Source organism: Dermacentor variabilis, chromosome 8 (genome assembly GCF_050947875.1).
Source record: "Dermacentor variabilis isolate Ectoservices chromosome 8, ASM5094787v1, whole genome shotgun sequence".
NCBI lineage: Eukaryota > Metazoa > Arthropoda > Arachnida > Ixodida > Ixodidae > Dermacentor > Dermacentor variabilis.
Window position 1 is genome coordinate 8,861,585 of NC_134575.1, and position 27,903 is coordinate 8,889,487.

The window sequence follows — 27,903 nt, forward strand, 5'->3', positions numbered from 1 at the left end:
AAATGTATAAATCCATTAAAATTTGCAAGGCTATGTAGTACCTAAGTATAGACACAAAGTAAACATTTTATTTTAGCAGCAAAATATCAGTTTTCCCGTGCAGTGAAAATGACATCAAGTAATGACAATGTAAATGACATTATTAATGGCTCCCTTCAATTAAGCTCGGGTAATATACGCTATTACCACGGAATATGGTTATGGGCGCTCAACAGGCAAATATGGGACCACATGAACGATCTTTCCCTTCAAAAATAGAACACTCTAAAGCAGAGGTCTGCAGGTTCAAGTGAAATTTACACATAGCGTAAAAACGCTAATTGCACACGCAATTTCATGCACCGCTAGGACATCAGACGGCCGATGAATGGGCACTACCTGGCCGTCAGCTCGTATTGAAACTGCGTACGAGAGGTGGCACGGGAAAGAGGTTCAGTACAACGAATTATCAACTTCTGACTGCAAGGTCCTATGGAGCTCAAACGCTTCTCCACATAAGCAAACATTCGCTGTCTACAAGCATTCGTGTTTATCATACTTGAGTTCTTAATTTGCCTTTCGACGCTTGTTTACGCGTTGAGCGGAATGCTTGGCCGTGGGCCCAGGAAAGCACGGCTAGGAATATTTGCGGTTTTGAAGGACTCCCCAGGACAGCAGGCTTTTGTAAGCGCTCAGCAACAGCGCATCCCATGAAAATTCCGATTTCAACGCCACTTCTACATGTAGCAGGGTTTGAGTAGAGGGGAACTAAACTACAGCGACGTTCTAGGGAATTTTATGGCCAGATCGGAGTGCGCTCTTGTTACATGCATAACGATGGCATCCGAATCTACGAAGAAACACGGCGACCGGCCCAACCCACGCGGAACACGTTTCTCATTTTGCGATTTTTTGCTTGGATCGCTTCTAGCGATGAGCGGACGACGAACGAAGCTCGTCCGCGTTCCGCTCGCAAGCGAGAACCGGAACTCACCGCTGTTTCTGTCAGGAAGCGTTGCGAACATAACTGTCGCGGGATGTCACTACGCCGCCGCGAGAAACTGTGCACCATTCAAGAGCGAACTTGGCATTACGCCACGGTGGAAGTTTTCAGTCAGCACTTGTCCCGTGGTGAAGCAAAGCACGAAAATGCAAACGCAAAGTGAGCTCGCTCACTCGCAACGCTCGCGACAACCGACATAACACCAATAACACTTGGTTGCTGACAGCCGCGCGCGAGTTCCGTCAACTCCAAACCAATACGTACTCGCGCGCATGCGCGGCATGGCCGGCCGCGCGCGAGCACTCTTCTGTGCGGAAGAATTCTATGATAAGAGAATAAAGCCCACGAGTCAAGACACCGTGCCACAATTAATTTGAACTTCCAGGCTTTAGCATACTATCTATTGATTTCCAAAAACAGCGTTGATATTAGTTCATGTCAAGCACGACCACCGCGCCAGCTCGCCCAAAGTGTACAGAAGACGCCTGCTTTTTCAGGAACGTGTGTTTTCTCATTACATCGAAAGAAAAAAAAAAACAATTTTGCGCTTACCGCTGCTCTGTTTCTTTTATTAAATTTTGCAGCAAGCTCAAATTTTATGGTATGAATTCTTTGATACAGCTATTGCAACAGTTACTTGCTTTCAGCCATAGAGTTTCTTTTTATTGTAGGAAACTCTATGCTTTCTTGAAGGAAAAACAAAAACCAGTCACAAATGACACAGGACAAGAAAAGATATTCACACCATAACGACTAAACTATACAGCGACGTTTTGGGAATTTTATGACCAGATCGGAGGGTGCTCTTGTTACATGGATAACGATGTAACATGTCGTTGTGGTGTGAAAATTTGTCCTGTGTCTTTTTTGACGGTTTTTTTTCTTTCTTCAACTATGTACCAACTGGCCCGGTAGTCAACCCTTCCATGCTGTGCAAGGCTATGGTAGAACACCATAGCTATGGCAAGGCTGCGAGCGCGATGTGAAGGGGACATGACGGTGGGCGCAGGCGAAGGCAAACTTGCATTTTGCCACTTTTGGCATTGTTTTATTTCTAATTATATTGTGTTAGTGTGTGCGTGTGTGAGCACCGTTTTGGCGTCCCGATCTAAATGGAATAGCTTGATCAACGGCTTGATCAACATCGACATCACATAACCTCGCGGTTTCACGCGTGAACGAGAGCTTCGGCTCTTTCTACAGAATAAACGTAAGTGTGTGGATGGAAAATTTTTCGCTCTGCAATAATCCTTTGTAATCGCGCCTGTCATTCTTTAAATTGTTCTTGGTGTATTTAGGTGAGGTTGCTGACATACATATTGTGCGCTTGGAATCTGTAGTTACTGGTTAGAGTCGGTGAATTAATAGGTATTAAGTTTTAAAACTCGTGCCTTGTGTATGCCGGCCGCTTGGAACAGGCCAAGGCCCGTCTATGTTAATTACTTGCGTTACGGGTCTTTTGCATGAGCTTCCCACGGAAGTGCAATACATCTTGTTGCCAGTTGATGCCGACTGCTTATGCTACAAGGAAGTCGCCAAAGTGTATTGACAGGTGTTATCTTGAATGCGCAGCATGGCGGACGCAGCTCCAGCCGGAGGACGAGGTGGTTTCCGTGGCGGCTTTGGTCGAGGCGGCCGTGGTGGTCGGGGCCGCGGGCGCGGTCGTGGTCGCGGCCGGGGCCGCGGCAAGGAAGGCGAGAAAGAGTGGGTGCCCGTCACGAAACTTGGGCGCCTGGTCAAGGATGGGAAGATCAAGTCCCTCGAAGACATCTATCCCTTCTCGTACCCCATCAAAGAGTACGAGATCATCGACCATTTCCTGGGGAGCTCCCTTAAGGACGAAGTGCTCAAGATCATGCCGGTGCAGAAGCAGACGCGTGCCGGGCAGCGCACGCGCTTCAAGGCGTTCGTGGCCATTGGCGACTTCAACGGCCATGTGGGCCTGGGCGTCAAGTGTTCGAAAGAGGTGGCCACCGCCATCCGCGGCGCCATTATCCTTGCCAAGCTGTCTGTCATCCCAGTGCGCCGGGGATACTGGGGAAACAAGATCGGCAAGCCCCACACCGTGCCTTGCAAGGTGGGACAGCGTTTAGACGCTTGTCTCGTACACATTGCAGAAAGAAATGTTGCTGAAAGCAGTCAGATATCGCTTTTGAATGTTACTTGGAAGCACCTGCAGCGCCGGTGTATTTTACGTCTTGCATAAAAACAAACTACGTGAGGACAGTAATTTGGCGATTACCAAGAGAAATGAATTGTGTAGCATGTCGGAATTTCACAAACGCTTGTGCAAAAGAAGCTGGTCTGGTGTTTCTTGATACGTTTATTGCTTTTGAAAAGCAACAGTGTGGAGTCGTAGAGAAGCTGCATCATTGACGTCACGTGCAAACTATAATCATGTGAGATTATGTAGTTTTGTGAGAATGTATCGCTTGCTAGCTTGCTCCGCAGTGGAAACAGCATGGCCATAGTTGTAAACATAGCTGTAAAATGTGTACTTTATTTGCCAATGAATTGCTTTACTGACCTAATTGCAAATTGTTGCAGTGATTTGCATGTACGCTGGTAATAAACATTGTTTTTTACAATTAACCTTGTGAAGGGGAACATGCAAGTGCAAGGCCTGCTTTCTGCATTGGCTACTTATGGTGCTGCTATAAAGCGGCTAGGAAATCTTTGGCCGCTACTAGAGGGGGCTATCAGCTTGCAAAAAATTCCATGAACACCAAACTATGCCCATGGTATGGCAACACCTTAAAGGCCAACTGCAACAATTTTGGGTCCGCATAAAAGCTTAGTTCAAGATGTTGGCATAGAGGAGCCTCTGTGTGAAATTTGGCATTTGTAAAGAATATGCTGCCATTACCTGTTGCCGGAAGCGACACATTACCTAGGACACAGCTCCTTGGAAAGATCTTTGAGACAAGGTGGCACCTGCAGTGTGCTGGTAACACTTGGAAGTCGTTTGCAAGGCTTGTCATAGCAACAACCAGGTGCATGTTATCTGCTTACATGCTGTCTAAAGGCTGCTGTAAAAAATGATACAATTACCAACCCTGTGTTTTTGCCAAGGTTGCCTTCATATACTAGTTTATAACAAATTTCAGTTTTGTTGCAGCTGGCCTTGAATATGTTTGTCTTGGTATGTGTGCACAATACTGGCAATATTTTTCTTAGGTGCAGACTCCACTGATAGTCTTCTGTGGTATTATGATCAGCTGGTTTTGCAAGATAGGTTCCGACCTGAGTTATGCGATTATCTTCCTGTAACACATATAGTTCTGTTCTAAGTAACGCTGGCATGAAATGTGCAGGTGACTGGCAAGTGCGGCAGTGTTCTAGTGCGCCTCATCCCAGCCCCCCGTGGAACAGGCATTGTGTCTGCGCCTGTGCCCAAAAAGCTGCTGCACATGGCTGGCATTGAGGACTGCTACACCTCTGCTCGGGGCTCCACCGCCACATTGGGCAACTTTGGTTAGTACTTGCCTAATAGGGTTACGACTTATTGCGGGAAGCCTAGAAATCGGAGATGTCGGGTGGGCAGGCTAAGCGTTTGCAGGGCTGGCTATCAATTTTCTGCATGCGAAGCAATCTTGAAAGCCATATGGTGGCGAAATGGTAATAAATAGTTTGCATTAACATCATTGTGGTTGCCATCTTGGGGTACTAGCACGTCGAGAAGCTGCGTAAACAAGAAACGTGGTGGCATGACATGCGTTTTGCACCGAGCAGCTGAAAAGTGATAATTCGGTGGAAAATCGTCAAAAACAAGACAATGTACCTATGACGTTGCGGTAAGGTCGGCATGGTCGCCCCATTCATATACTAGCATGGTGAGAACACTGAAGCTGTGTCCAGTGAGGTGTGCGCAGCTTGCTTTGCACGTAGTTGCAGCACTATGTATCATGTGAAAATTGGTTTACAATCTTATCCATTACATCTGAAAAGCAGGCAGTGTTAACATCTGTTGCTACATGTTGCATGACTATATTATATCATTGGCTATGCAGTGAAAAAGCCTGCAAACGTCTTGATTCATTGCCCCTTTATGATAGCACATGCTTGCATAGGCAGTTGGCCACGGTTAGGGTATGTTGGTTTGTGTTTGCTTTTCTTGGCATTGCCAAATTCTGACGTATGGTCAGATTTGCCACCTTTTTATTGGCATGCTGGACTGCTTCAGCCTTCGATTGGCTAAAAATGCCAACATGGTCAAGTTTGATAGCACCGCAGGTTTAGCCACTGTAGCTGTAATAATTGGTTTGAAGTGGGTTTCAGTTGACTTCACAGAGTAGTAATGGGAGAGCGAAATGAGGGAGTTTGTCAAGAGTATGACTTGGCAATGGTCTCTGTTTTGTTTGTTTTTCCTTTTCAACCCCTGTGTGACAATTCATTTGAAGAATGTGTGTGAGCTGCTGCAGAGCGATGTAACACAGTAACTATGACTCGGTTGTCTCCTTGCTGGTTTTACCTGTCATGGTTGCATGGTGGCTTCAGTGTTGCACTGCTAAGCACAAGGTCCAGGATCAAATCCCAGCCCCTGCAGCTGCATTTTGGTGGGGGTGAAATGCAAAAATAATAAACACCTGCATTCTTAGATTTAGGTGCACATTAAAGAACCTGAGGTGGTCAAAATTAATCCGAAGTTCCCCTCTATGGTGTGCCTCATAATCAGATTGTTACTAGGCACGTAACCCCCCCCCCCCCTTTTTTTTTTTCTTTGCTGGTTTCAAATGTCCCCACGAGTTTTCTTGCTCTTGTGCCATGCAGCCAAGGCGACATACCTGGCCATACAGCAGACATACAGCTACCTGACCCCTGACCTTTGGAAGGAGCGCGAGCTGCAGAAATCGCCCTACCAGGAGTTCACAGACTACCTGATGCATGCTCACCGACCTGTGGGTACCGCCCGCACCGTCGAGCCGCCCCACTGAAGCGGCCAGTGGGACACTGCCCACGTCCTCTTTAGAATAAAATAAAAAGCTTTTGACAAGCAACAAGTGTGTGCCTATTATCTTTCGTATGTGTGGATGAATGCTTTTCTTAGTTTGCAAAGCTTGCAGCAATTGGAAGTGCTGTGTGCAGAGTAATTCCCCCATGCTACACTGGATGTTTCAGCAAACGCTTTAAAAAATTCTTAAAAACAGTATCTTAAGATGAAGAGAAAACGTCTTCATAATGAAACTCTTAGCTGTGGCGGACGTCAGTAAGTGCGAGAGATGTAATTAGTGAAGTTTGGAGGTTGCTGTCAATGGTGAGTATGTAGTTGCGGAGTAGGTGGTGTATCAGTTTTTCAAACAGAATATGTTTTGTAAAGCCCTGAAGGGCTTTGGGAAAGCTTTTCTTTTTCCGCACCAGAAAGGAACGGCGCATGAGGAGCGCCAGAAGGTTTTCCCTTCCGCTATGCAATACGCTATTCCCGCTGCGACAGAGTCGGCTGGGAAATGGATGGAAGGTAGGAGCGGCCCCTTTGAAACGGGGCGATGGCAGTTGCCACCATGCTCAGATTTTTATTTTGCCTTTTATTTTTATTTTTATCTGTTGTGTGTTATCGAATTTCTCGATTTTCTTTAAATACGTCTTCCTACCCTTTTAACCTTATATCACCTCTCTGCTTTTGAGCCACCAATCCTCCAATCGCCCTTTGCTAGTTTCCACTGCATATTTATTTACATGACTATTATTATCTCTGAATCCTAGGGCCTCGGGAAGGGTGACTGTGGCTGCATCCACATCGGCCTTGATACCGTCACATTTTAGTATGTGTTCCATTGTTTCTACATATTTACCACACACAGTACATGTGTCTTCTTCTTCGTTAAATTTCTTTTTATAGCTCCGGGTTCTAAGACATCCTGACAGCTTCAAAGAGTAGGGCACTGCCTCTTGAGTTATCATAAAACGCTTCCTTCCTGATCTGATGTTTCCAGTATCGATATAGTTCCACAATATGCTTCTTTTCCATTGAATTTAACCAATTTTTACCTTCCGCGTTTTTGACCTGTCGTTTAATGCTGTCTGTCTTCGTCCTCATGTCTGGCATACTTGCTGGTTAGTGTCCTAGTTCTTTTCCGCCATTGTGAGTCAACGCTCTTTCTGTATAGGTATTTAAACACCTTAGCTGCCCACCTGTTATTGTCCAATTTCCTCAGGTGTTTTCGTATAGGATTTTACTCTGAGCTTCCCATGCTTCGAACGATGCCCAGCCCATATCTCCCTGTACTGCTTCGTTTGTGGGTTTCCCGTGGGCACCTAGTGCTAACCTTCCCACAGCTCTCTGATTTACTTCTAGTCTCGACTGAACCTCTGCCCTTAAGCACAGGACCGCATTCCCGAAAGTAAGCCCCGGCACCATTACTCCCTTCCAAATACCTCTCAGTACCTCATACCTGTTGTACCCGCACAATGCCCTATGTTTCATTATCCTGGCATCTCTTCACCCTTTTGCTATGAGAGACTGTTCATGCTTTTCCGTGTACATCTGCCCTTTGTTTATCCATACCCCGATATATTTGTATTCGGCCACTCGGGGTATTTCATGACCTTGTATTGTAAGCTCCTGATCAGTGGTATCGTTGAAAAACATCCCACTGGACTTAGCTGCATTAAAACTGAAACCTAAGCTGTCTCCTTTGTCTCCACAGTAATTAACCAGAGTTTGCAAATCTTCCTGGCTATCTGCTAACAGTAAAATATCGTCCGCATACATTAAACCCGGTAGTCGTTGCTCAACAACCTTTTCGCCGAATCTGTACGACAGATTATACCCTAGATTGCTTCGTTGTAACCTTCTTTCCATGCTTATCATATAAAGCATGAACAGCAGCGGTGATAGAGGACAACCTTGCCTTAATCCTTTGTGAACCTCAACAGTTGTCGTACTCTTAATTCCTCCCCATGTTATCTCAACATTATTTTCTCGATATAGTTCCTGTAGAAAATCATTTACCTCATGACCGATACCTTCAGCTTTTAATATGTTCCACAGGAGTTCCCTGTTCACATTGTCGTATGCACCACTTATGTCCAGGAAGGCTAAATACAGAGGTATATTTTCCACCTTAGCTATTTCCATGCACTGGGTAAGCACGAACAGGCTATCATCTAAGCGCCTACCACTTCTGAACCCGTTCCGAGGTTCTCCGAGTATTCTATTACTTTCTACCCATGACTGCATTTTTAATTTCACCGCCTGCATCGCCAGCTTATATATAACTGATATTATCGTTATTGGTCGGAAGGATTTTATGTTCTTCTTATCACCTTTCCCTTTATAAATCAAATTCATTTTACTCTGTTTCCAGCTGTGGGAAATTTGCTTATTTGTTATGACTGCCTCCAATGCTTTTATCAGCATTTCCTTGCTTCTTGGGCCAAGTTCATTAATTAACTTGATTGGAATTTCGTCTATACCCGCGGACGTGCATTTTGGAACATTTGCTTCTACCTTTTTCCAGTTAAGATTGGTCAGTTCTAAGCTGTTTTCTATTATGATATTCTGTGTTGCTCCCTCATTTGGGGCGATTACCCTATCATCTTTCCTAAATGACTCTGCTATAACTGAACCAATGTAGTTCACAGCGTCATCTCCGTCTAAACAATTTCCTTCGGCATCGTGAATCTGTTCCTGTTTTCTGTGATTAGCTTTACCCAGCCAGCTTATATGGTTCCAGAATTTTCTTGACCCCCCTTTAGTTGCATCGCGAACTTCAGCCAGCCAGCGGTCAGAGGACTGCTTTATTTTAGCCTGGACGAGGACCTGTACTTGTTGTTTCTTTTGTCGATATTCCCGTTTTTGGCCTATTTCCTCTTTGCTTCTCTGTGTTCCCGAGATGCCCACCGTCGTTGTTCGATGGCCTCTTTAATTTCCTTATTCCATCAACTCTTCCTCTTTCCTCTCCAGTGGTTTACTCCTTTTACTTCTTTTATTTTTGTACTAATGAGTAGTTCTAACTGATTATAATCCCACCTTTCCATGGGATGTTTCTCTATTGCTTCCTCTATGCCAGCCGTTATTTGCGCTATTTGTTCGTCATTTAATTTTGCATACTCTTTTTGACTTCCCTGCATTTCTCTTTTGAGTAGGGCTCCCAACTGTAGACTAATACGCTTATGATCACTTCCGAGGCTGTACTTCCCCTCTTCGTCTATTTCCATTATTGCGAGCTTGCTATACAATTCCTGCGACATTAAACAGTAGTCAATGGTCGTTTGTCTGTTACGGGACTCCCACGTGATTTGTCCATCACACTTAGTTTCTCTATTTACTATAACTAGGTTGTGTCACTCACAGAAGTCTAGCATCAACTTCCCATTACAATATGTGTATCCATCCAGATCCTTGATGTGGCCATTCATGTCACCCAGCAGACAAATATCGGCACCTTCTCCAAACTGCTTTATATCCTCATCAAGACACTTCACTAGATCTTTGTTCTCTTGCCTGCATTTGTCCCCTGCCCCTAAATAAACTACTCCTAGCCATGCCTTTGTATCGGCAATTGTACCTGACACCCAGTCATGTTCTTTGCAAGTTAACCTTATTCTTTGCCAATTTGTTCCTTGGTGTATGAGCCTACCTACTCCTCCTCCCTTCCTCTCCGTTGTTCTATTGCTCCCTTCCCAGACGTAGCCTTCAATAAACAGTGGGTCTTCAAGATCCCTGAGATGTGTTTCGCATAGCACGTATACACCTACTTCTTCGTCCTTTAACTGCTGTTCTATTTCTAACCACCTCGCCCTCTTTCTACCGCCTTGCATGTTTATGTACCTGATCCTGGCGTTAAATTTCTTTGTAGTTTTCTTCCTGGACCTCCTAGTGGCCATTTTATTGGCGTCAGCCTCTATTGTTGCACTTTCTACACTGTTTCTACCTACCCCTACGCCCTGAGGCGCAGTGGACCCCCTAAAAAAGCTACTGCCCGACCTGCCAGGCGCCAGCTGATCTCGGCTCCTAGCCTTCCATTAAAGTGGATGCCATCTCGTGTAAAGCCTCCGCCAAAGCCTGCTCTATGCACTTCTCTGCTTATGCCTGCCACTTCAAATCCCCTCTCCTGGCTTAGCTTTCTTATCCCATGATTAACAGCCACAACGTCCTTGGCAATTGCTCCGTTCCTTCCTTGCACCTCCGGCACTGTGCATACCACGATCTGGACTTGCTGTGCTATCGTCCTTAAATCGTCAACTGCCTCCGCTAATCTTTCCACTACTTTTTCGGCTTCACCATTCAAGACATCATTTAGCTTTCGATAGAATAAGCGCCAAAATGACGGCACACAAGAAGAAATACAGACAGGACAAGGCGCTGTCTGTATTGTCCTGTCCCCGCCTTGTCCTGTCTGTATTTCTTCTTGTGTGCCGTCAATTTTGGCGCTTATTCTATCGAAAGCTATGCACCAACTAGCCCCACAACGTGTTTTACATCATTTAGCCCCGCCGCTACCACTACCAAATTGCGATCTGCAACTTTCTCAGAAAGCTCGCTTTTTGTTTCTCTCAGTACTGCGTCCATTGTCCTGCCTGGGAACGTCCCGACTGCTACCCGCTTATCACCCTTTGCACGCTCCATTATAGCTTTTTTGCACCTCCTCATATTTGAATCACCACCGATAAGTACTAGGGCATTCTTTCCCTCCCTCCTAACTTCGAGGTTATGCTTATCATTGGCTACGAGCTCATTTCTTGGGGTTAGCTTGTTCCCCTCCTCTCCTTGCGCTCGCTGGCACCCCTGTGGCTGCAGCGTCACCTCACTCGGGGCGTGTTGCGCTGCTTCACTATAACTATGCCGATTCACCGGCGGCGAGCCGACTCCCGCTTTCTCTGGCTCCCTGCCTCCCACTTCGCCTGTAGGGTCTACCCTACTTTCTGTGCTTTTGCCACCGGCTTGGTGTCCCGACCCATCATTCTCCGCTGCCCGCGTCTCAAGCGCATCGAGCCGCCTATGCAGTTCTGCTCTCCTTTCCCTCTCTTCTCCAAGCTCGGCCACGGTTCTAACTAATTGCGCGGCCTGGACCGCTTCCACGCTTCCACCTCGACCAACTCGTCGACAAAGCTACCCGCTTCTCCCGCTCCTCCCTCAGGTCTGCTTTCAGCTCTTTGAACTTGGCTGTCCCTTAGAAAACGAAACCGAAACGGCGCCACCAGTGATCGTCGGCATAATTTGTTCCACAAATTTTACTTAATCGATTCTCTGGTTCTGATGTTGTGAAAAACCGTGAAAGATAGCGACGAGGGGAATCAAATTGGAAATCGCGGCGCATTTGACTGTTTTGTCGGTTTCACTAGCATGTTTTTCTGCCTAGGTGTCGGTAGCGTCGCTTTCGTCCAGGTTAAAGTTTGGAATGGTCTCAATGTGGGGTTGTCGTTTTAGGATGTCTGCATTTATCGAGAGCCCACGATATCTACCTATCTGCACGCACAGCCGTGCCTTATGATCCAAAGCCAGCCGGTCGACTTCCGCTGCGACCGTAAGTACTACAACACGGCGTTCGTGTAGTTCGTGCCAGGTGCACAACCACCCGCTTGTCGCGTACGATCATTGCGCAATGCGGCCCCAGCTGTAACTTTTCTCGAGGTTCCGTTCCTTGACGGCAGCCGGTATTAGATGCTTTAAACCACCCATCGGTTTGACCAGTGCATTAAACTATCAATAGTTTCAGTATTCAGAGCGGCCCTCGAATGACATTCTATCGCACTGGTCTGAGGGTGTGCTTGGAAATAGGGTATACCGTCCGCAGTTGTCTTTCACTAACCGCAGGTTCTAATATACGCCGGGGTGAGCGTTAGAAAACGTGCTGCAGCATGAGCTGCGAGTTTTGTTTGCACTGCTTGCATACGACGCTCACGTGTTCAATAGCGCCATGCGTCAGCCGTGTTCGAAGCAAAAGCCGTGTTGTTTACGAATCAACACAGATCGTCTTCAAGTTATCATTTACGTACCTGACACATTTTCTTGTTCATTACCTGATGTGCTCAACGGGGTATCATCTTGTTGGGCGTTTTTGATAGGCCCTCTCTTGCGACCGTGGATACAGCCTGCGCTGTGTGTCTTTTGTCTTCCAATCAGTTTTTTTTTTTTTTTTTTATCTCGGTCTGCTAGTAACGGCCGCACAGAACTATGTGCGGGGTGCAATGAGTGAATTGCACAGCCCAACCGGGAAAAAAAAAGCTGAGAAAAAAAAAGTTTAGCAGAAACATCCCTGGGAGTTGTATGCGTAAGCATTGTGCCACTTGTTCATATGCACGCAGCCCGGTGTGCTTACCAATGTTATGAAACTTTATCTGACCAGTATAAACCCTTATCAACCCCTCATCGGTCGTTATCAACACTTATCTCTTTGTCGGGCCTTATCAACCTGGATGTCCAGCGAAGCTGTTGCAAATCCACCACTACAATTGCTGAGGGGGTTTGCAGTGCTTTATTGATTAGGTCGAGGTTTTGACGGAAGCCCGTATGGTCGGGAGGCATCATGAAGAAGGGTAAAAAGAAGGACACCGACCACTGAATTAATACAAGAAAAGACGTTCCGGCTCCTCTGACGGGAGCCTTGTTCACAATGAAATCAAGGACGTGCGATACAATGTTTATATGGCTTTAAAATATGATGTAAGCAGCGCGTGTAGATGGGGGGGAGGGTTCCGTCATTCTGGTTGAGGGTGCTATCTGTCATTTGGATTAGGAGGGATTCCAAGTGGTGTCTTGATGTCAAATTTCTTTCTCTTTCTAATATCTTGGCGTTATCCCGATCAATCCTGTGGCCCAAGTCATCTGCATGCTCTGCCAAGACTGAGTCGACTCGCCGCGGAAACTTGCACCGCCGCTCTGGACGATGACCCTACCCTACCAGAAAGGACGCCCATCGACGTTCCTGACTTGAAGAAGGTCCTCCTGTTCTGCCTGGAGAACACCTACTTCACTTTTGAGGGCACCTTCTACAAGCAAGTGCACGAGACACCGATGGGCGCATCCATTTCTGTTACTACTGCAAATTTAACTATGGAATGGCTTGAGCGTCGAGCACTCGCCTCTTTCAACTCGCCGCCCAGAGTCTTCCTACGTTACGTAGATGATGTGTTCTGCATAATTCAGCGCGAAGAAATTCCTTCATTTTTGTCACATTTGAATAGTATTGAAGCGTCTATCCAATTCACAGTCGAGGAAGAAAAAGATGGCGAGCTTCCTTTTCTGGACGTCCTCGTAAAACGTGACAGGCACAGTCTGGCATTTACCGTGTACAGAAAGAGCACACACACAGGCAGGTATCTGCATTTTAATTCAGTACACCCGATGAACCAGAAGAGATCGGTAGTAGCCTCTCGTCGGCAGAACCAAGCGTATCTGCACAACGCCACAAAGCCGGGCTGCCGACCTACAAGAGGTTCGTTGTAATCTCTCGGCATGTGGCTACCCGAGGTCGTTTGTGAACTCGGTGGAACGCCATCTGTCTCAGCCCCCAAGGCCTGACTGTGTGCTCCCAAGAAAACTCGCCCCCATACCGTATGTGCCCGGTGTGAGCGAGGGCTTAGCCCGCGTTCTACGCGGCTATGACATTCAGGTAGCTCGCGTGCCGTCCCAAAAATTACGCCACCGGCTGGTAAACATGAAAGACAAGCTTCCAAAGACTAAGTTTCCTGGCATCGTCTACGGGATTCCATGTGAAGACTGCGACTGCGTATATATCGGCGAGACAGGAAATTTCGAACAGCGGTTGAAGCAGCATATCAACGATGTCAAAAAGGAAAAAGTCGCCTCAAACGCCTTGGCAGAGCATGCAGATGACTTGGGCCACAGGATTGATTGGGATAACGCCAAGATATTAGAAAAAGAAAGAAATTTGACATCAAGACACCACTTGGAATCCCTCCTAATCCAAATGACAGATAGCACCCTCAACCGGAATGACGGAACCCTCCCCCCCATCTACACGCGCTGCTTACATCATATTTTAAAGCCATATAAACATTGTATCGCACGTCCTTGATTTCATTGTGAACAAGGCTCCCGTCAGGGGAGCCAAAACGTCTTTCCTTGTATTCATTCAGTGGACTGTGTCCTTCTCTTTTTACCCTTCTTCATGCTTTATTGATTGTTTGGATGTTGTTCAGCTTGCCCTTTATTGAAACGTATGCTGTTCTGTGTGTTGTATGGGTTATTTCAATGAATCTATGCTTCACTTAGCTGAACGCTTGTAGCCTCTGCCTTACGTGGGTATGAGCCATTGCATTTTAATGCGATAGAGTTACAGCCCCCTGTATCGCAGAGAATCCGGTGTCGGCCTCTGGCGCCGGTGACCCTTGAGCGAAAAGAATTCTATGCGGCACTGAATTTCATTTCCGATCACTAAAGTTGCTCATACTTTGTGTTACGTTCTGTACAAAATTATTCCTCAGGATTTTGAGAATTACATCCCACAAACGCATGTCACGAAACAAAACACCGACAGCACATGCCTTTTATGTTTTTTGCTTGCTTTCGGGAGTACGAGCCATTGTTTACGGGGGTGTGAGCCATTGCATTCATCTTACTTTACCGACAGGATTCTCGTTGGGTAGGAATAGAAATGCTTACGCTTTTCAAAACATTATATATAACCTGTTTGTATCTCAAAACAAAATGTAAGAAGATTGCAGCCAGCTTAAACAAAAACAAATAGTCTGATTGTGCTCGTGAACACAATCTCGGTAAGGATTTTCAACTGGAAGTAGGAAAGGAAAAGATACATACATACATACATATATATATATATATATATATATATATATATATATATATTACTGCCATTGACGGCGGTCTGCTCCCTATCACCATCAGGTGAGACATAATATTAACGCATTTTTCTTGGATTTACCGCTAAATCACCACTAACTTTTTAATTTTAGTGTGTTTGAGACGCGCAATCACAGCTAGTCACGACGTGTCTTACTCAACTACAACGGCTCACGGGTGATTCTTCAATTATATATATATATAAACATATTAGCACTCCACTCATGTGCAAACAAAACACAGGTTATTGGTGAAGCACTGTGTGCACCAGCCAGCTTTCAGACACACATACATGCAGGTTGCAAAAGTGCAGTTGAATAAGCTGTGGCCAAATATAAATTTTATTGCCTCACAGTGCAATGTTTTTTATGTTTGGGCCATGATAAGAGCATAATTATTTTGTGGCAGCAAAATATACTTCATACTCTATTGCCCAGAGCCTTTCATGCATCCCTGCAGTGATGCATATGCTATTGTTAAGACAGTTTTGCAATAGCTAATGTTCTTCAGTGTGATGTATGACACTGCATCAGTTTTATATAATCCAGATGCCTGCGGACAGTTCGAGGACACATTTGAAACAACAGCGCGGTTTTGACGGGGACAAGCAGGAAGAAGCGACACGGACGAGCGCTGACTTGCAACTGAAGTTTATTGCTTGGAATGAAGAATATATAACAGCTCCAACCAACAGGAGAAACCAAAAAAACCATACATATATTCACAGTAAATCACACATGCTGCACTGAACAAGGGAGATCATCATCAGCATGTCATATTCGAAGTTATCATGCAACGTAAAATCATTTTTGTGGCACTGTTAGCTGATTAAGGTCAATGAGGGAAATCTTTTTAAATGTCGCACTTAGGGCCCTACATAGTTATATGTGAAATAGTCATGGAGCATGTTCAGGAAAAAACAAAACAAAAAACAGTGAAGTTGTTTTTGTAAAGATAATACTGCATATATGATGTGTATTGTTGTGGAGAACATCACATGAGCTTAAAGTACTGACATTACATTTCTGAACATTCATGCATTGTGTTTACGGCGGCTAAGGACCTTAAAAATCATAGAAAATATGCTGGCAAGCTTGAGAGACCTCTAAATAACTGACCTCTAAATACCTCTAAGACCTCTAAATAAGCCATAACTGTAATGGCTTTCTTACTGATCACTTTCAGTTCTATTTCGTAGGAGGTGTATGTGGTCATGTGGGAGCAGAAAATTGTGTCATTTTGCATTTGCACTAGTGTGCTTTGTTGTCTCCTATGCTGGTACACCGGGCTGCACAACAAGAGATCTGTTTAATTTGCCTGCACCACCTGAACCAGTTCATGAGGTGCTACACCCTGCCGTTTGTTCTAGCGGTGCAGCAATGGCACCTTCTAAGTCATGCTATTTGTTTAAAAAGGTGCAGGAAAGGTACAGGGCTGGTTCACAACATTTCTGGGCCCTCCCTAATGAGGGTGCCAATTTGGTGCAAATGTGCAGGTTCGAAGCAGCGGCGCAGCATACAATGCAGCACACGGGTATAAGTGTCATTGAAACCCTGCTTACGTGCGCCTACTGTTTCTGCGCAACATGGGGCTACACAACTCAGAAACCAACCATACCTGCGATTCAGGGACCTCTAAAGCTTACGCAGACGGCGCACATCAGGCAGACAAAACATGCGAGTCTGCACTGTGTTGGTACCTTGTCATTAGTTCCACCCGCCGTGGTTGTTCAGTGGCTATGGTGTTAGGCTGCTGAGCACGAGGTCGCGGGATCGAATCCCGGCCACGGCGGCCGCATTTCGGTGGGGGCGAAATGCGAAAACATCCGTGTACATAGATTTAGGTGCACATTAAAGAACCCCAGGTGGTCGAAATTTCCGGAGTCCTCCACTACGGCGTGCCTCATAATCAGAAAGTGGTTTTGGCTCGTAAAACCCCATAATTTAATTTTTTTTGTCATTAGTTCCGAATGTTGCGTTGTGCCTGCACAACTGAAGTCGAGCTTCACAATTTATGAACTTCTTGTGCCCTGCTGGTACTGGTTCACAACGGTGCAGGCAAATCGAACAGGCCAAAGTAGCGACATAGCAGATGACCGAGTGAGCCGTAGCAAGTGTCAAAAGGATGAACTGTTGTACTTCCATGTGGCTATCGTCTGCATCGTGATGCACACCTCCTGGAAAATGAAACCGAAACTAGTTTGTAGGAAAGCTGTTATATATTACTATTTAGGGTGCTCTAAGGCATGCCAGTATTTTTTTCTAGGGTTTTGAGGTCAAGAGCCTTCATACATGGTAAAAGAATAATGAAGTGTTGGAAATGAAATTTCAGTACTCCTTTAGGCATTCCTTTAATCTGTGCTAGATATCAGCTTCCCTCCTTCACTTTCCTCTGCAATAAAATAGGCAACCTGGCCTGGCATCTAGTGTAAGCCATGTATGGGAGGATGCATGCACAACAGACATTACATACATTTAACTATACATTTAACCTGAAGAATATTTTGAGGGTAAATAAATTTGGCAGCGTTTCCTGCTTTAACTAGTTATGAAAAAGGCTGACTAGGATCTTTGCTTATATAAAACAAAGTGAACAACCTGAATTGCTTCACTTTGGAGGAAGTGATGTGTGCCAGTCCCTAATATGATTGGAAACAGTGCCTCCTTAGGTACTGATATAACTAGTGCCAGTTGGAGACATAGTAATCGACTATCATAGAGGAATGTAAAAGAAGTACTCTGGCTATGTGTGTGTTACAGTGTGTGTGACAAGCAGGCGAGCTGTGGGGCACAGCCTGCATGCTGGGAGTCGTGCCCCTGGCGAGTGACAGCAACGTGCAGCTCCGGTTCCTGGCACCTGATGATGCCCCCGAGGTGCGCCGACTCTGCACCGACTGGTTCCCCATTGAGTACCCGGATTCCTGGTACCATGACATCACCTCCAACCCCAGGCACGCTTGCTTTGAATATATGGATGGCACAATTTGAGGCACTGCGGTGCAACAGCCTGAGCAGGCGTCAGCCTCTAGTAACTGCAGGGCTGGCTTGCTGTTGGCCTAGTTGGTGAGGGTTTGTCTTAGAAGAAATGGCACAAATGAAGATGACACTTAAGACCAGATGACAGGACAGATGCCTCCTGTTGTCTGGCCTAGCATATAAGCTTACCAAAGTTCATGCAACTGTCAGTAGGCATCAGAGGCGTTTGCACAAATTGATAGCCTGCCAAAACCAAGTGGTGGCAGCATCAGCAAGAATATCTATTGGGCCAGGTGCTTTCATCAGTTTGGTATTATCTAACAGGGTACACTGCAAAGAGAAGGTAACTTCAAGCACTTCATTTACTTCCCGTACGAAGGAAACCTCTAATGTGTGTCTAAGTGAGCACTGATTGTAAATAGCAGTTAGCCTCACCCAGATCATCACGAATTATGTCATTATATATTTGAGGAGGGAACAAAATGATTTTCTATACCACAGCGCCTAATCCTCCTCCAAAATTGCTTAGAATTGGCAGTCAGCCTCCTCTCAAGATTACTAACGTAATTACTTTTAAACAGTTTAGACTAACGATGAAAGACCATTTTAAAATGTTTTAACTTGATTAATTTCTCAATAATCTTTGCTCTTGTTTATTTTTTATTGTACTTATAGCACACATTTTACCCTGTAAACTATATTTAATATTTCTTTGTTCAAACAGAGTGTTGCAATCTTTTATTCAGGAGAAAATTCAGGTTGTGTGATGTGATCAACAGTGGTCAGACAGTGACACTGACAAAAACAATTCCACTTATTGAACATTGGCTACACGGCATCCCTGGTTGGACCACCATTGATTGCTTCCTCTCCATCTTCCTGTGTTTGCGCTGTCTTGTATGGGTTGGTATTAAGTGTTATTGGTCCAATATTTTAACGTTGAGTGTGGTCCACAACTCATTCATGCCTTATTCAACTGCAGATGTCAATCATAGGATGGAAAGAATGGTTTGAAAGCCACATTCGAGCCACAAGTACATTTTCCGTGCACATTTTTTGTGTGTTCTTCATTACAAAGAGTGATAGCAAGCAGGAAGGTTTGTTCAGGAGAGGAAAAGCTTGGGTACTTGATATAATATTTAGCAGTGACCCGCCATAGTCAGTAGTGTAGCACTACTGAGCTCAAGGTGGGGGTTCGATCCCAGTTATGGTGGCCATGTTCTCATGACAACAGAATGCAAAAACGCTTGTGTGCTGTGCATTGTGTGCACATTGAAGAACTACAGGTGGTTAAAATTAATCCGCAGTTCCCCACTGCGGCACGCCTCGTAACCAGATCATGGTTCTTGCACGTAAAACCCCAAAATTTAATTTTTAAATATACTTGCAGTGTTGCAGATAGTAAATCAAGAGTATGGCCAGTTCCATTACTATGCAAGATCTGATGGACAAGTTACTAGAAAGTATATTGATTCTTTAAAAGTAACGAGACAAGTTTAATTGATCGTTCCTCATAGATTGGATATATCAAGAATGTTAGTCACCCCCAGTGAAGAAATGTGTATCATGGTTCTGAAGACATAAGAAAGTGTGGTGAAACTGAACTTAGTAATGCAGTGAATTAGTTGCCGTCTGAAGGCAATATTGAATACTGGACATGGCTGCTTTTATCCGTTATCATCATGGACTGCGGACATGTCATGTGCAGGTTTTTTGCCTTGGCAGCAATGTATGGGGGCCGCATCATTGGCCTCATTGTTGCCGAAAGCAAAGCGCAGTCCCAGTGCAACCGAGAAGATGCAGGACTCCTGGCCACAAACTTCCCGCCCTCTGCACAGGTTGCCTACATTCTCACCCTGGGGGTGGTGAGTCCACACATGCTGTTTTGGTTATCTACTGGCCAGCAATATGTGCTTCTCAACAGCACTGATCTCACTCTACTAACACCAGATGACAGGGAGAACGTAACTAGCTTCAAATGTGTTTACCACATTCAATACCTTCAACATACTATCATCTAGTATCAGTGTATATTATTCACATGCCAAGCCTTTTAATTTCTCAGAAACCTATGGAATTCTAGCTACACTTTATGGATTTTATGGATTTTATAGATCTTATGGATATGACTGTTAATTATACAAAAGATAGCTGCAGCATGTCTCCTATAGAGTTGTCATGCATTACTTTTTTTTTTCCCGTAGAATGCTACATGCACCATTAGGCATCTTGCATGTCAACCCAACCGCAGCCTTCCTGCATCGACATCATATGGAGCATATATAGGGACACTAGGAAACCATTATCTGCGGCAACATCTAATGGCCATGCAAATCTATGAAAAAAAAATCATAAAAGCATAGTTCAACTCTTATGAAAACCACATAACTTGGTCTTGAATGTAAGAAAGGCAAGCTTTACCCAATTCCTTTTGCTGCCTTGGCAGTGTTAGGAGCACTCACTTGCAGACTTGCCAATTCCAAATTTTCTGTAAAGTTTACAAATTTGGGCTCATTCTATGGTTTTACGAATGTTTCATCATGTTTTATGAAACTTAGTTGCACTCGAGTTTGTCAACTTGCAAACTCATAAACTTTAATTGGACATATTGAATGAACCAAGATGTGTACAGTGGGCACACATAGGTAACATTGTACATGTGGACGTATGCTAAAGTTCACCAGGATCCCAATTTAGATGCAGGGGATCCTGTCAATTGCTCACAGTAATGCTGAATGCCAACGGATATTTAGTACTGCAAACAAAGACCCAAATAGAATATCGCTTTTCAGTCTCTGTATAGCCTTGGAAGTCTTCTGATAGTGTAAGTGTATTAGAGGAGTCCTTGCTTTGAGCAAGTTTGTTCAGACAAGTTCTTGAAGCAAGCAAAATCGCCAACATTGTAGTTGCTGAAAAAGACACTGTGATCTAAAGATTTGCTTGTCAATCTCTGCTGTTCTAAGTTTGCTGTTGCTTGTGTGCTGCGTCTAGAGGTGATCATCATTAATCAAGTGTGTATGTATTCCACAAAATGTGTGTGTGCTGAGGGCAAATTTGTTAAGAATGTGTGCTATCTGTTCACTGCCTCTTTTTTAGCGTGAGGGCAGATTTTTATTAACCTTAATGTTCACAGGTTGGCGAGTGTGGACTTGCCTCTTGCCTAAATGTCTTGGGAGAGTGACGTGTGTAACCTTAATATTTGCATAAATCAGTTATGTCATAACACAAGGCCCATGCTTGTCTCCTACTCAATGAAGACACCAGTGCATAAGTCACTACCTTTAGAGACGCCATGCCAGAACTACCTTTAAATACCTTTAAAACGGCTTGCTGTTGGGACAGAAAACAGTCATTCATAAATCATTGCATTACAAACTGCATGCAGTGCCAATGCATTGCACAACCACTTTTGAAACACATTCAAGCAACATATTATAATAAACGAGCACCTTGCTTTATATCCAGAACTGGGCTGTGAATATAGTGGTAGTTTCCTTTTTTTATCCACCAGGACTTCAGCTGTGGAATAAAGCCAAACCAGGTCTTAATCCATTGTAGCAGAAATATTTGTATGCAATGACTGCCATTTCAATGAGGAAATACTGTGTATAGAATGAGTCACTTTTTGCTGGGTACCTGTGTGCTTGTTTTCATGTGAATTATTTATAGGGCTCTTCATTTTGGGGTTTCTGTATCTTTTTCAAATGTTGAGGTATAAACATGTAGTATACTGTGCTTTCTTGATCTGGCATTCAAGAAGAAATCTGGTTTTCTGTAGAAACAATCAAGTGTTCAGTTTCAAGGATAAAACACAGCTCCACCCATTATGAGCAATATAGAAGTAAAGCCTACAGTCAAATGAAACTCATTAAAATTACAGCAAGACTAAGTATGAATGTCGATTGTTTATGCACAGCACAAACTAGCCGGGATGAAAAGAACACCAACCAGGACTGGAAACGCAAACAGATGCAAAGTAGTGCAAACAACTGGTTCGTTATCAGATCACACTGCATATTTGACTGTGAAGATACCAGTACATTGCTACTTTGTGAACACATGGTTGGGAAAATAATGAACAGAGCATCTCAGATCAAATAGGTCCCTCACAGTTCAAAATGTACTCTCACAGCTGAAAATCTTACGCATGTACACCCGTGAGCAAAAGTATATGGACCAGGGATTGCGCGATAAAGCCTATTTTTTCTTCAGCCTGAATGCAACTTGAAATTGAGGACTGCAGTCCAAACTTGATATTGTGCACTTTCCAGTCTACTCGCCAATTTCACTTTATTAATGCTAATTGCAAAGAAATTTAGTTTTTTCGGAGGCTCTGTGGTCCATACACTTTTTCTCACAGGTGTACACGTGTCCTGTGTGAATATAATTTCGGCATACAACCCAAATAAATGCTTACAGCCATTGCTTATCGCAGTGTGCAGATAAATGTGAGCATGGCTCGTCCTTGAAATTGTCTGAATGATCATGCAGGTGCAGCCAGATTGCTAAATGTTGCATAATCCACACGAGTAAACAACATTGTATACCTGGAAGTTCAGTTCTTTTGGATGTTGAGCTGACACACTGTTCGCTTAATCTGTGAATCGTTTCAGCATTGTCATTTTGGCGTGTCAGCCACTTTTCAATGAAGCAGAAATAACCAGCAGACATGCGAGAACTAATAGGAGCCGAAGTGTTTCATAGATTATGTGGGCAGTGAATTGTGTACCCGCTTTCATACTGACAGAAGCTGACTGCTAGGAGTGTGCGAATACTAATATTTGACCAAATCAAATATGAATTAAATATTTCCAGAAGCATATTGAATGTCAAATACTTGTCGAATAATGGACAGCCGTGTTCCCGATTAATGTAAAACTATGTTCACGCCATAGTACATGTCTTCATAATATTAGCAAGTTTGTGTCAGTACATTACCCATTATGAAGCATTGTTTGTTAAAAACACAAATGGAACCTTAGAAAAAAACTAAGCGATTTGTTTGCGTACCTGGGACTTTTCATAGAGTGCGAGTGATTGCTGTAAAGCCAGTCAGGTCTGGCTCCCTGAGGGACGTAGCTTGCTCCACTAAGCAAATTCTCGTGTTTTATGCCCCTACTATGCCTGTAGAGATGAAATTTATCGTACATTTGTTTGAATTTTATGTTTGATGGTACACATGTAGGGTATGGAAATATTTGATAACTATTCATATTTGAGTGTTCATATTTATGAACAGTGACCACTTAATTTGTTATTCAACCCTTTTGAATATTTGCACACCCCTACTGACTGCTGTTGACAGAAAAATACCTAAAACGGCAAATAACGCTCAGAAGTGGGCTGTCAACCATCAGCGGTGTTTAGTGCAGTACTTATAAGCCCCGTCACCCACCGTATCGTGCAGGTGCGCGAGTGCCGGCGCAATGGCATAGCAACACTCCTGCTGGACAGCCTGCTTGCGCACCTGTCCCAGCAGCAGCCACAACCCGGTTGTGGTGCCTGCAAGGCTGTCTACCTGCACGTGCTGGCATCCAACACGTGTGCCATCCAGTTCTACGAGCGGCGCTGCTTCCGGCCACATGCCTTCCTGCCCCTGTATTACTCAGTCCGGGGTGCACCCCGTGATGGATACTCATATGTGCTTTACATCAATGGTGGCCACCCACCCTGGACACTCCTATATCCTTTTCAGACTATGGCATTGCATGGGCACTTGTGGGCCTGCTATGGTCCAGCCAGAAGCTTGATTAAACATACTTTTTGTGCCTTAAGAGCCAAAGCAGATAAGCAGTGGGTCCATTTGATCCACTCTGCAGTTTGTGAACTAGTTCCTGCTGCACTACGTTTCTGATGAATGCATGGAATGCTGTGAACTCATCCTGCAAGAAGCATGCACTCAGTGAAATGAGTGGCAACGCTGCTGCATTTAAGTGGTACAACAAATAGCAAAGTGCATCACCTTGTGAACTAGTTCAGAAAGTGCAGGCGAATCAAATGGACCTAATAACATGACAAACTGTGCAGGATTTAGAATAATTAGCATCCACTGGGCAAGCGTCTGAGGCAGCTTGCATGCATTGGCCCTTTTCCATGGCCAGCAGGTTGCAGTAGTCGTAGCAACCCCTTATTTTTGTTTAAAATTGAATTGTATTAAAAAACCTAGAAATATGATTAGATTATTCAATTCATATTCTACATTTCTATCATCCGCACACCAATAGTGAATGTGCCATTCAGCATATCAATTCCGCACATGTAGAGGTAGAGACTGGCTGCACCATTTCGAAAAATAGTGGTAGATTGAGAAAATCGGTACATTCTTTTAGTGTAGCAACCAGCAGTTGCAGAGTTGGACCCATCGATGCTGAAGTGTTGTTCATTTAGTAGAAGTTCAGAGACCAATTTTGCAATGGCCATGGTTCATTTGAGCTTGACTTGTGCCCGCACGGACTACATCAAGCACTGGAGCCAGAAGGTGTCCCGGCTGGAAGTGTGTGCACTGCCCAAGCAGCTGCTGCGCATGGTGGGAAAGCTCTTCTCCAGGCTGTTCTCAAGGGTGTTTGTGTCACACAAGTAGCAATCGTGCCTTTCCCCATCCCAAAAGACTGCAGCCCAGCATTTGGGCACAAGACTGTTGTTGAATTTCTCTTAGTGTTCTGCCTCTCTTTTCACTAAGTTGAAGAGAAAAAAAAAGTGAATGCTCATTTCAATGCAGTGCCGACACTGAGCAAAGTGTTGTTTTTTTACTTCTGCAACAACCTCGTTCCTCATGCATTCACGAAAAGACGTGTGTGGGTGCTGTGCTGGGCCCTATGCTGTGCCTTGGGTTCTCCAGTCAAGTGCAGCTGTCGTGTACAGACTTCTTTCTTTTTATGTGCCTTAGCTGTGTTGCTAAGGCTAGTACGGTGGCATTTTTTGCTTTGCATGTTTCTCGATTTGTGCGAAGGCAAGTGAATGTGACAAACGGTGCTTAAAGAAGCTTGTGGAGACGTTGAGCTACTGAACATTGTGCCAGCATTAGACTCAACGAATATGAACACCACACCTTGTCTAAAGGTAGATTTTGCATGTCCCCCATTGGAGATGCTCTGACTGAACATTACTTGTATTGCCTCACTTTAATATAGCACACTCATCGTCTGAACAAAATAGTATACCTCCACACACAGCACACCTTACACACCCTAGTGTAAGCAACAAACAAACAAACAAAAAGATGCAAAGGCCAGCTAAACCATTAGCTACCTTTTGCAATAGGGTGTACCCTGTGAGCAACAGTCGATGTACCACAAATTCTGCCGGGCCTGGGAGCTACCAGTGAATCCAGGTTTATTGTGGAAACTGTGCTCCTTAGGTGTAAGTGTGACATTCATTCCTCCACAAATTAGCGGACACGTGGAGAAAGCCAGCAACAGAAGAAAATGAGCAATGTGTTGTGCATGCAAAAGCTGGCTGTGGCTCGTCACAATGCAGAAAAAGCCACAATTATGCATTTTGGTGAAATCTTTGCAGCAGAAGCCAAAAATTTGTGGCAGGGCCTTTCCACAACTACCAGAAGTGTCACCTGTACTGCTGGTTCCCTATTAGCGTTTTCCTCTGCAGTTTAAGAATAGGCAACAAGTGCTGCCAACTGTGGCCAAAAAAGTGAGATGTGACTATGCTGCCAACACAGCTATGATGGATAGCTGCTTCAGTGTGACACTTTTCATGCACACTTATGATGCATGACATCTCAACAGTGGATCTGTGAACATTGGAATTCGAGCATTTTGTTTTTCATTACTAAATATATGTCTCAGCTGTTCAAGCAGTGTGTTATTTTTTCACAAGAGCAAATGTAATGGCATGAAGCACATACTGTGCTTCAGCAGCTCACTTTGTTATCATATGCGTAACAAAATTGTTATGGCTATTTGTTCAAAGTTATATTTTTCATGTCCCCGTAATCATCGGCGATGGGTGCCATTTTGCTTCAACTACGTTAAGCCCAACATGATTATGCATGTAACAAAACTGTTTAAAAAAAAAAAGACCTTGACAAATGCCTCTTAACATTTTAAGCAATGAAAAAGGTTTTATTTTGCAATTACAATGCCACACTTTCTGCTTCAACTACACGCATTTTCATCCCAGCATTTAATAATACTAAACATGCATGTGTGGTTTAGCTCCTAAAAAAATGGCATCAAGGACTTGGCCTTGGCAATCATTACTGCACCTATGCCACAGGGACAAGGTCTATTCTATACTATTACACTCGTGGCACATAATGCTTCATCTGTCATTACCTTTGTTTTAGTTTGTTTCAATATAAGTTTTAGCGTCACTTGCATACTCATTTGGCTGCAAAATGTGAGGAGATAAATATAAAAATAAATATAAAAATAATACTTCTGATTGGACCTGTACTGCAAGTTTGAATATGTAAAGTGTTTTAGTAAACAGAGTTGGAAAAGAAGACAGCTGGGTGTTTTCGGTATCAGTACATCTTCATGTAGAGGGTTCACATTTTTTCACGATGTCTTGCACATCCAGCATATATTTCAAGTGCCTGGATAGGTGCTTTTCAATTATGCTAGACATGAAGTTCTCATATATGACATTCCTGTAGAGAGTTCTCGCATGAAGTCCAGATTTTTTAAACCTGACAGAAAGAATCGAAAGCTTATAATCCATTCTGCAGCTGTATAGTTTTCATAATCCTGGAGACGCAAGTAATGCAATTGATGCCTGGAGGGGATTTACATAGGCACGTGGGTGCCCATACGACCTGACTCCATGGCTCTCGGAGCAAGTTATCTGTTGAAGCACTTATGACTTCACAGGCTATTAAAGGAATCAGCATAAGGACTTGCAGTGAAATGGCTACCTGAAACATCAGCATGTCTGCTGCGAAAGGTTTAGTGGATGAACCTATGGTTCAGTTTCGAATGTACTCTCCTGCCGCCAAAGCTGTCTCGTGTGCTGCTTTAACAGCCTGTCATGGTAAAGTCAAAGTGTGGTATCTCTGTTACACAGGTTTATCACTCCCAATGGAATGTTGGCTTTAAAAAAGTTTGAATACTGCAAGCATCGAGCCTTGTCAACAGCGCAGCATCACCCTCATGTTCAGTTCAGTGCATTGTCCGGAACATGGCTTACCCAGGTGGGTGACACGTGATGCAGTAATAAGTTGGCAAGGTATTTCTGCAGTACATGTTGAGAGACAAAGCTGAGGTGTGTCCGAATGCATTTGAACTTCGTTATTACAGTCGCATTTGACATGAAGATACCTTTGTTATTTCTGACGTTCGTTATAAGCATGCATCTGTGAAAAATACCTGCAAATTTTATATTTATTTCATTATGTCCGGTAATTCATTATACTATGCTTCGACTGTACCAACAACTGTGCCTTGCAGGTTCATACCATGTTCAAGTAACCTGAACCCCATGCAGCTAATAGACTGAGACTTCATTTGAATTCATTCTGCACACTCCATTACCGGAGGCATGAAAGAGAACACTCCGAACAAGTAGGAGCTGAACTATGGTCTGCTTGTCCGGCTTAGTTGTGCATCTGGTGGAATAGGATCATAACTCTTCTACACATTCCTGTCGCGTACATTATCATGGATGAAGTGCAATATGTGTTTCAGCATTATTTATTGACCGGTGTGTTGTGGTGAAAGCACACGAACAAGCTCTCGCAATGTGAGGGAAGGGTCTTTTTTTTTATATTTCTCACAAACTGTTGCGTTACCCTTCCCACCAGCGAGTTGTGTGGTATGCTAGTTGTTTGCAGTGTGAATGACACCATAGCGACTGACAAGGCACACTGCTGTTTTATGCAACAGATGCAGATGTTTAAGCAAATAAAAGCTTGTGAAAGTTCTCATTTTTGACTCTGTGCCTGCTTTCTGGGCTGCAGTAGAAAACTTGCATGAGGTGAGCCTAGAATTATATTTCTTTCTGTAATGCCTAACATATATATGCTAGGCTGTTTTGATACCTCAAAATTCTGAATCGTGGCAAACCTAATGCATGGACTATAATAGCATTTTTGATGCACTGCAGAGAGCTTTCAGTTGTGGGTAGCTCAGAACATAAACTGCTAATTGCTGTAATAATTCAGTGATAACTCGAATACCATTTTTTTTCCGCTAAGCAACCCGCACTGGTGGCTTAGAAGCTATGGT

The 27,903-nt window shown here is 44.1% G+C and overlaps 3 protein-coding genes across 3 annotated transcripts in view; 2 read left to right on the plus strand and 1 right to left on the minus strand.

Annotated features, from left to right (window-relative positions):
- The window catches only part of LOC142589585 (uncharacterized), a 95,221-nt gene extending 93,754 nt beyond the window's left edge, over window positions 1–1,467 (minus strand). Inside the window, exon 1 of the mRNA XM_075701065.1 lies at window positions 974–1,467. The gene's annotated coding sequence lies outside the window, so the exon portion shown is untranslated. The remainder of the gene's footprint in view (window positions 1–973) is intronic.
- A 1,064-nt stretch (window positions 1,468–2,531) lies between these two features.
- On the plus strand, window positions 2,532–5,982 carry RpS2 (ribosomal protein S2). Its single transcript, XM_075701066.1, has 3 exons — window positions 2,532–3,059; window positions 4,297–4,456; window positions 5,753–5,982. The coding sequence occupies exons 1-3, from the start codon at window positions 2,547–2,549 to the stop codon at window positions 5,914–5,916; spliced, it is 837 nt and encodes a 278-aa protein (XP_075557181.1). The 5' UTR covers window positions 2,532–2,546; the 3' UTR covers window positions 5,917–5,982.
- Window positions 5,983–11,280: 5,298 nt separating this feature from the next.
- On the plus strand, window positions 11,281–27,602 carry Naa60 (N-alpha-acetyltransferase 60). Its single transcript, XM_075701073.1, has 5 exons — window positions 11,281–11,448; window positions 17,507–17,697; window positions 19,431–19,587; window positions 23,130–23,404; window positions 24,173–27,602. The coding sequence occupies exons 2-5, from the start codon at window positions 17,546–17,548 to the stop codon at window positions 24,300–24,302; spliced, it is 714 nt and encodes a 237-aa protein (XP_075557188.1). The 5' UTR covers window positions 11,281–11,448; window positions 17,507–17,545; the 3' UTR covers window positions 24,303–27,602.
- The last annotated feature ends 301 nt before the right edge of the window (window positions 27,603–27,903 follow it).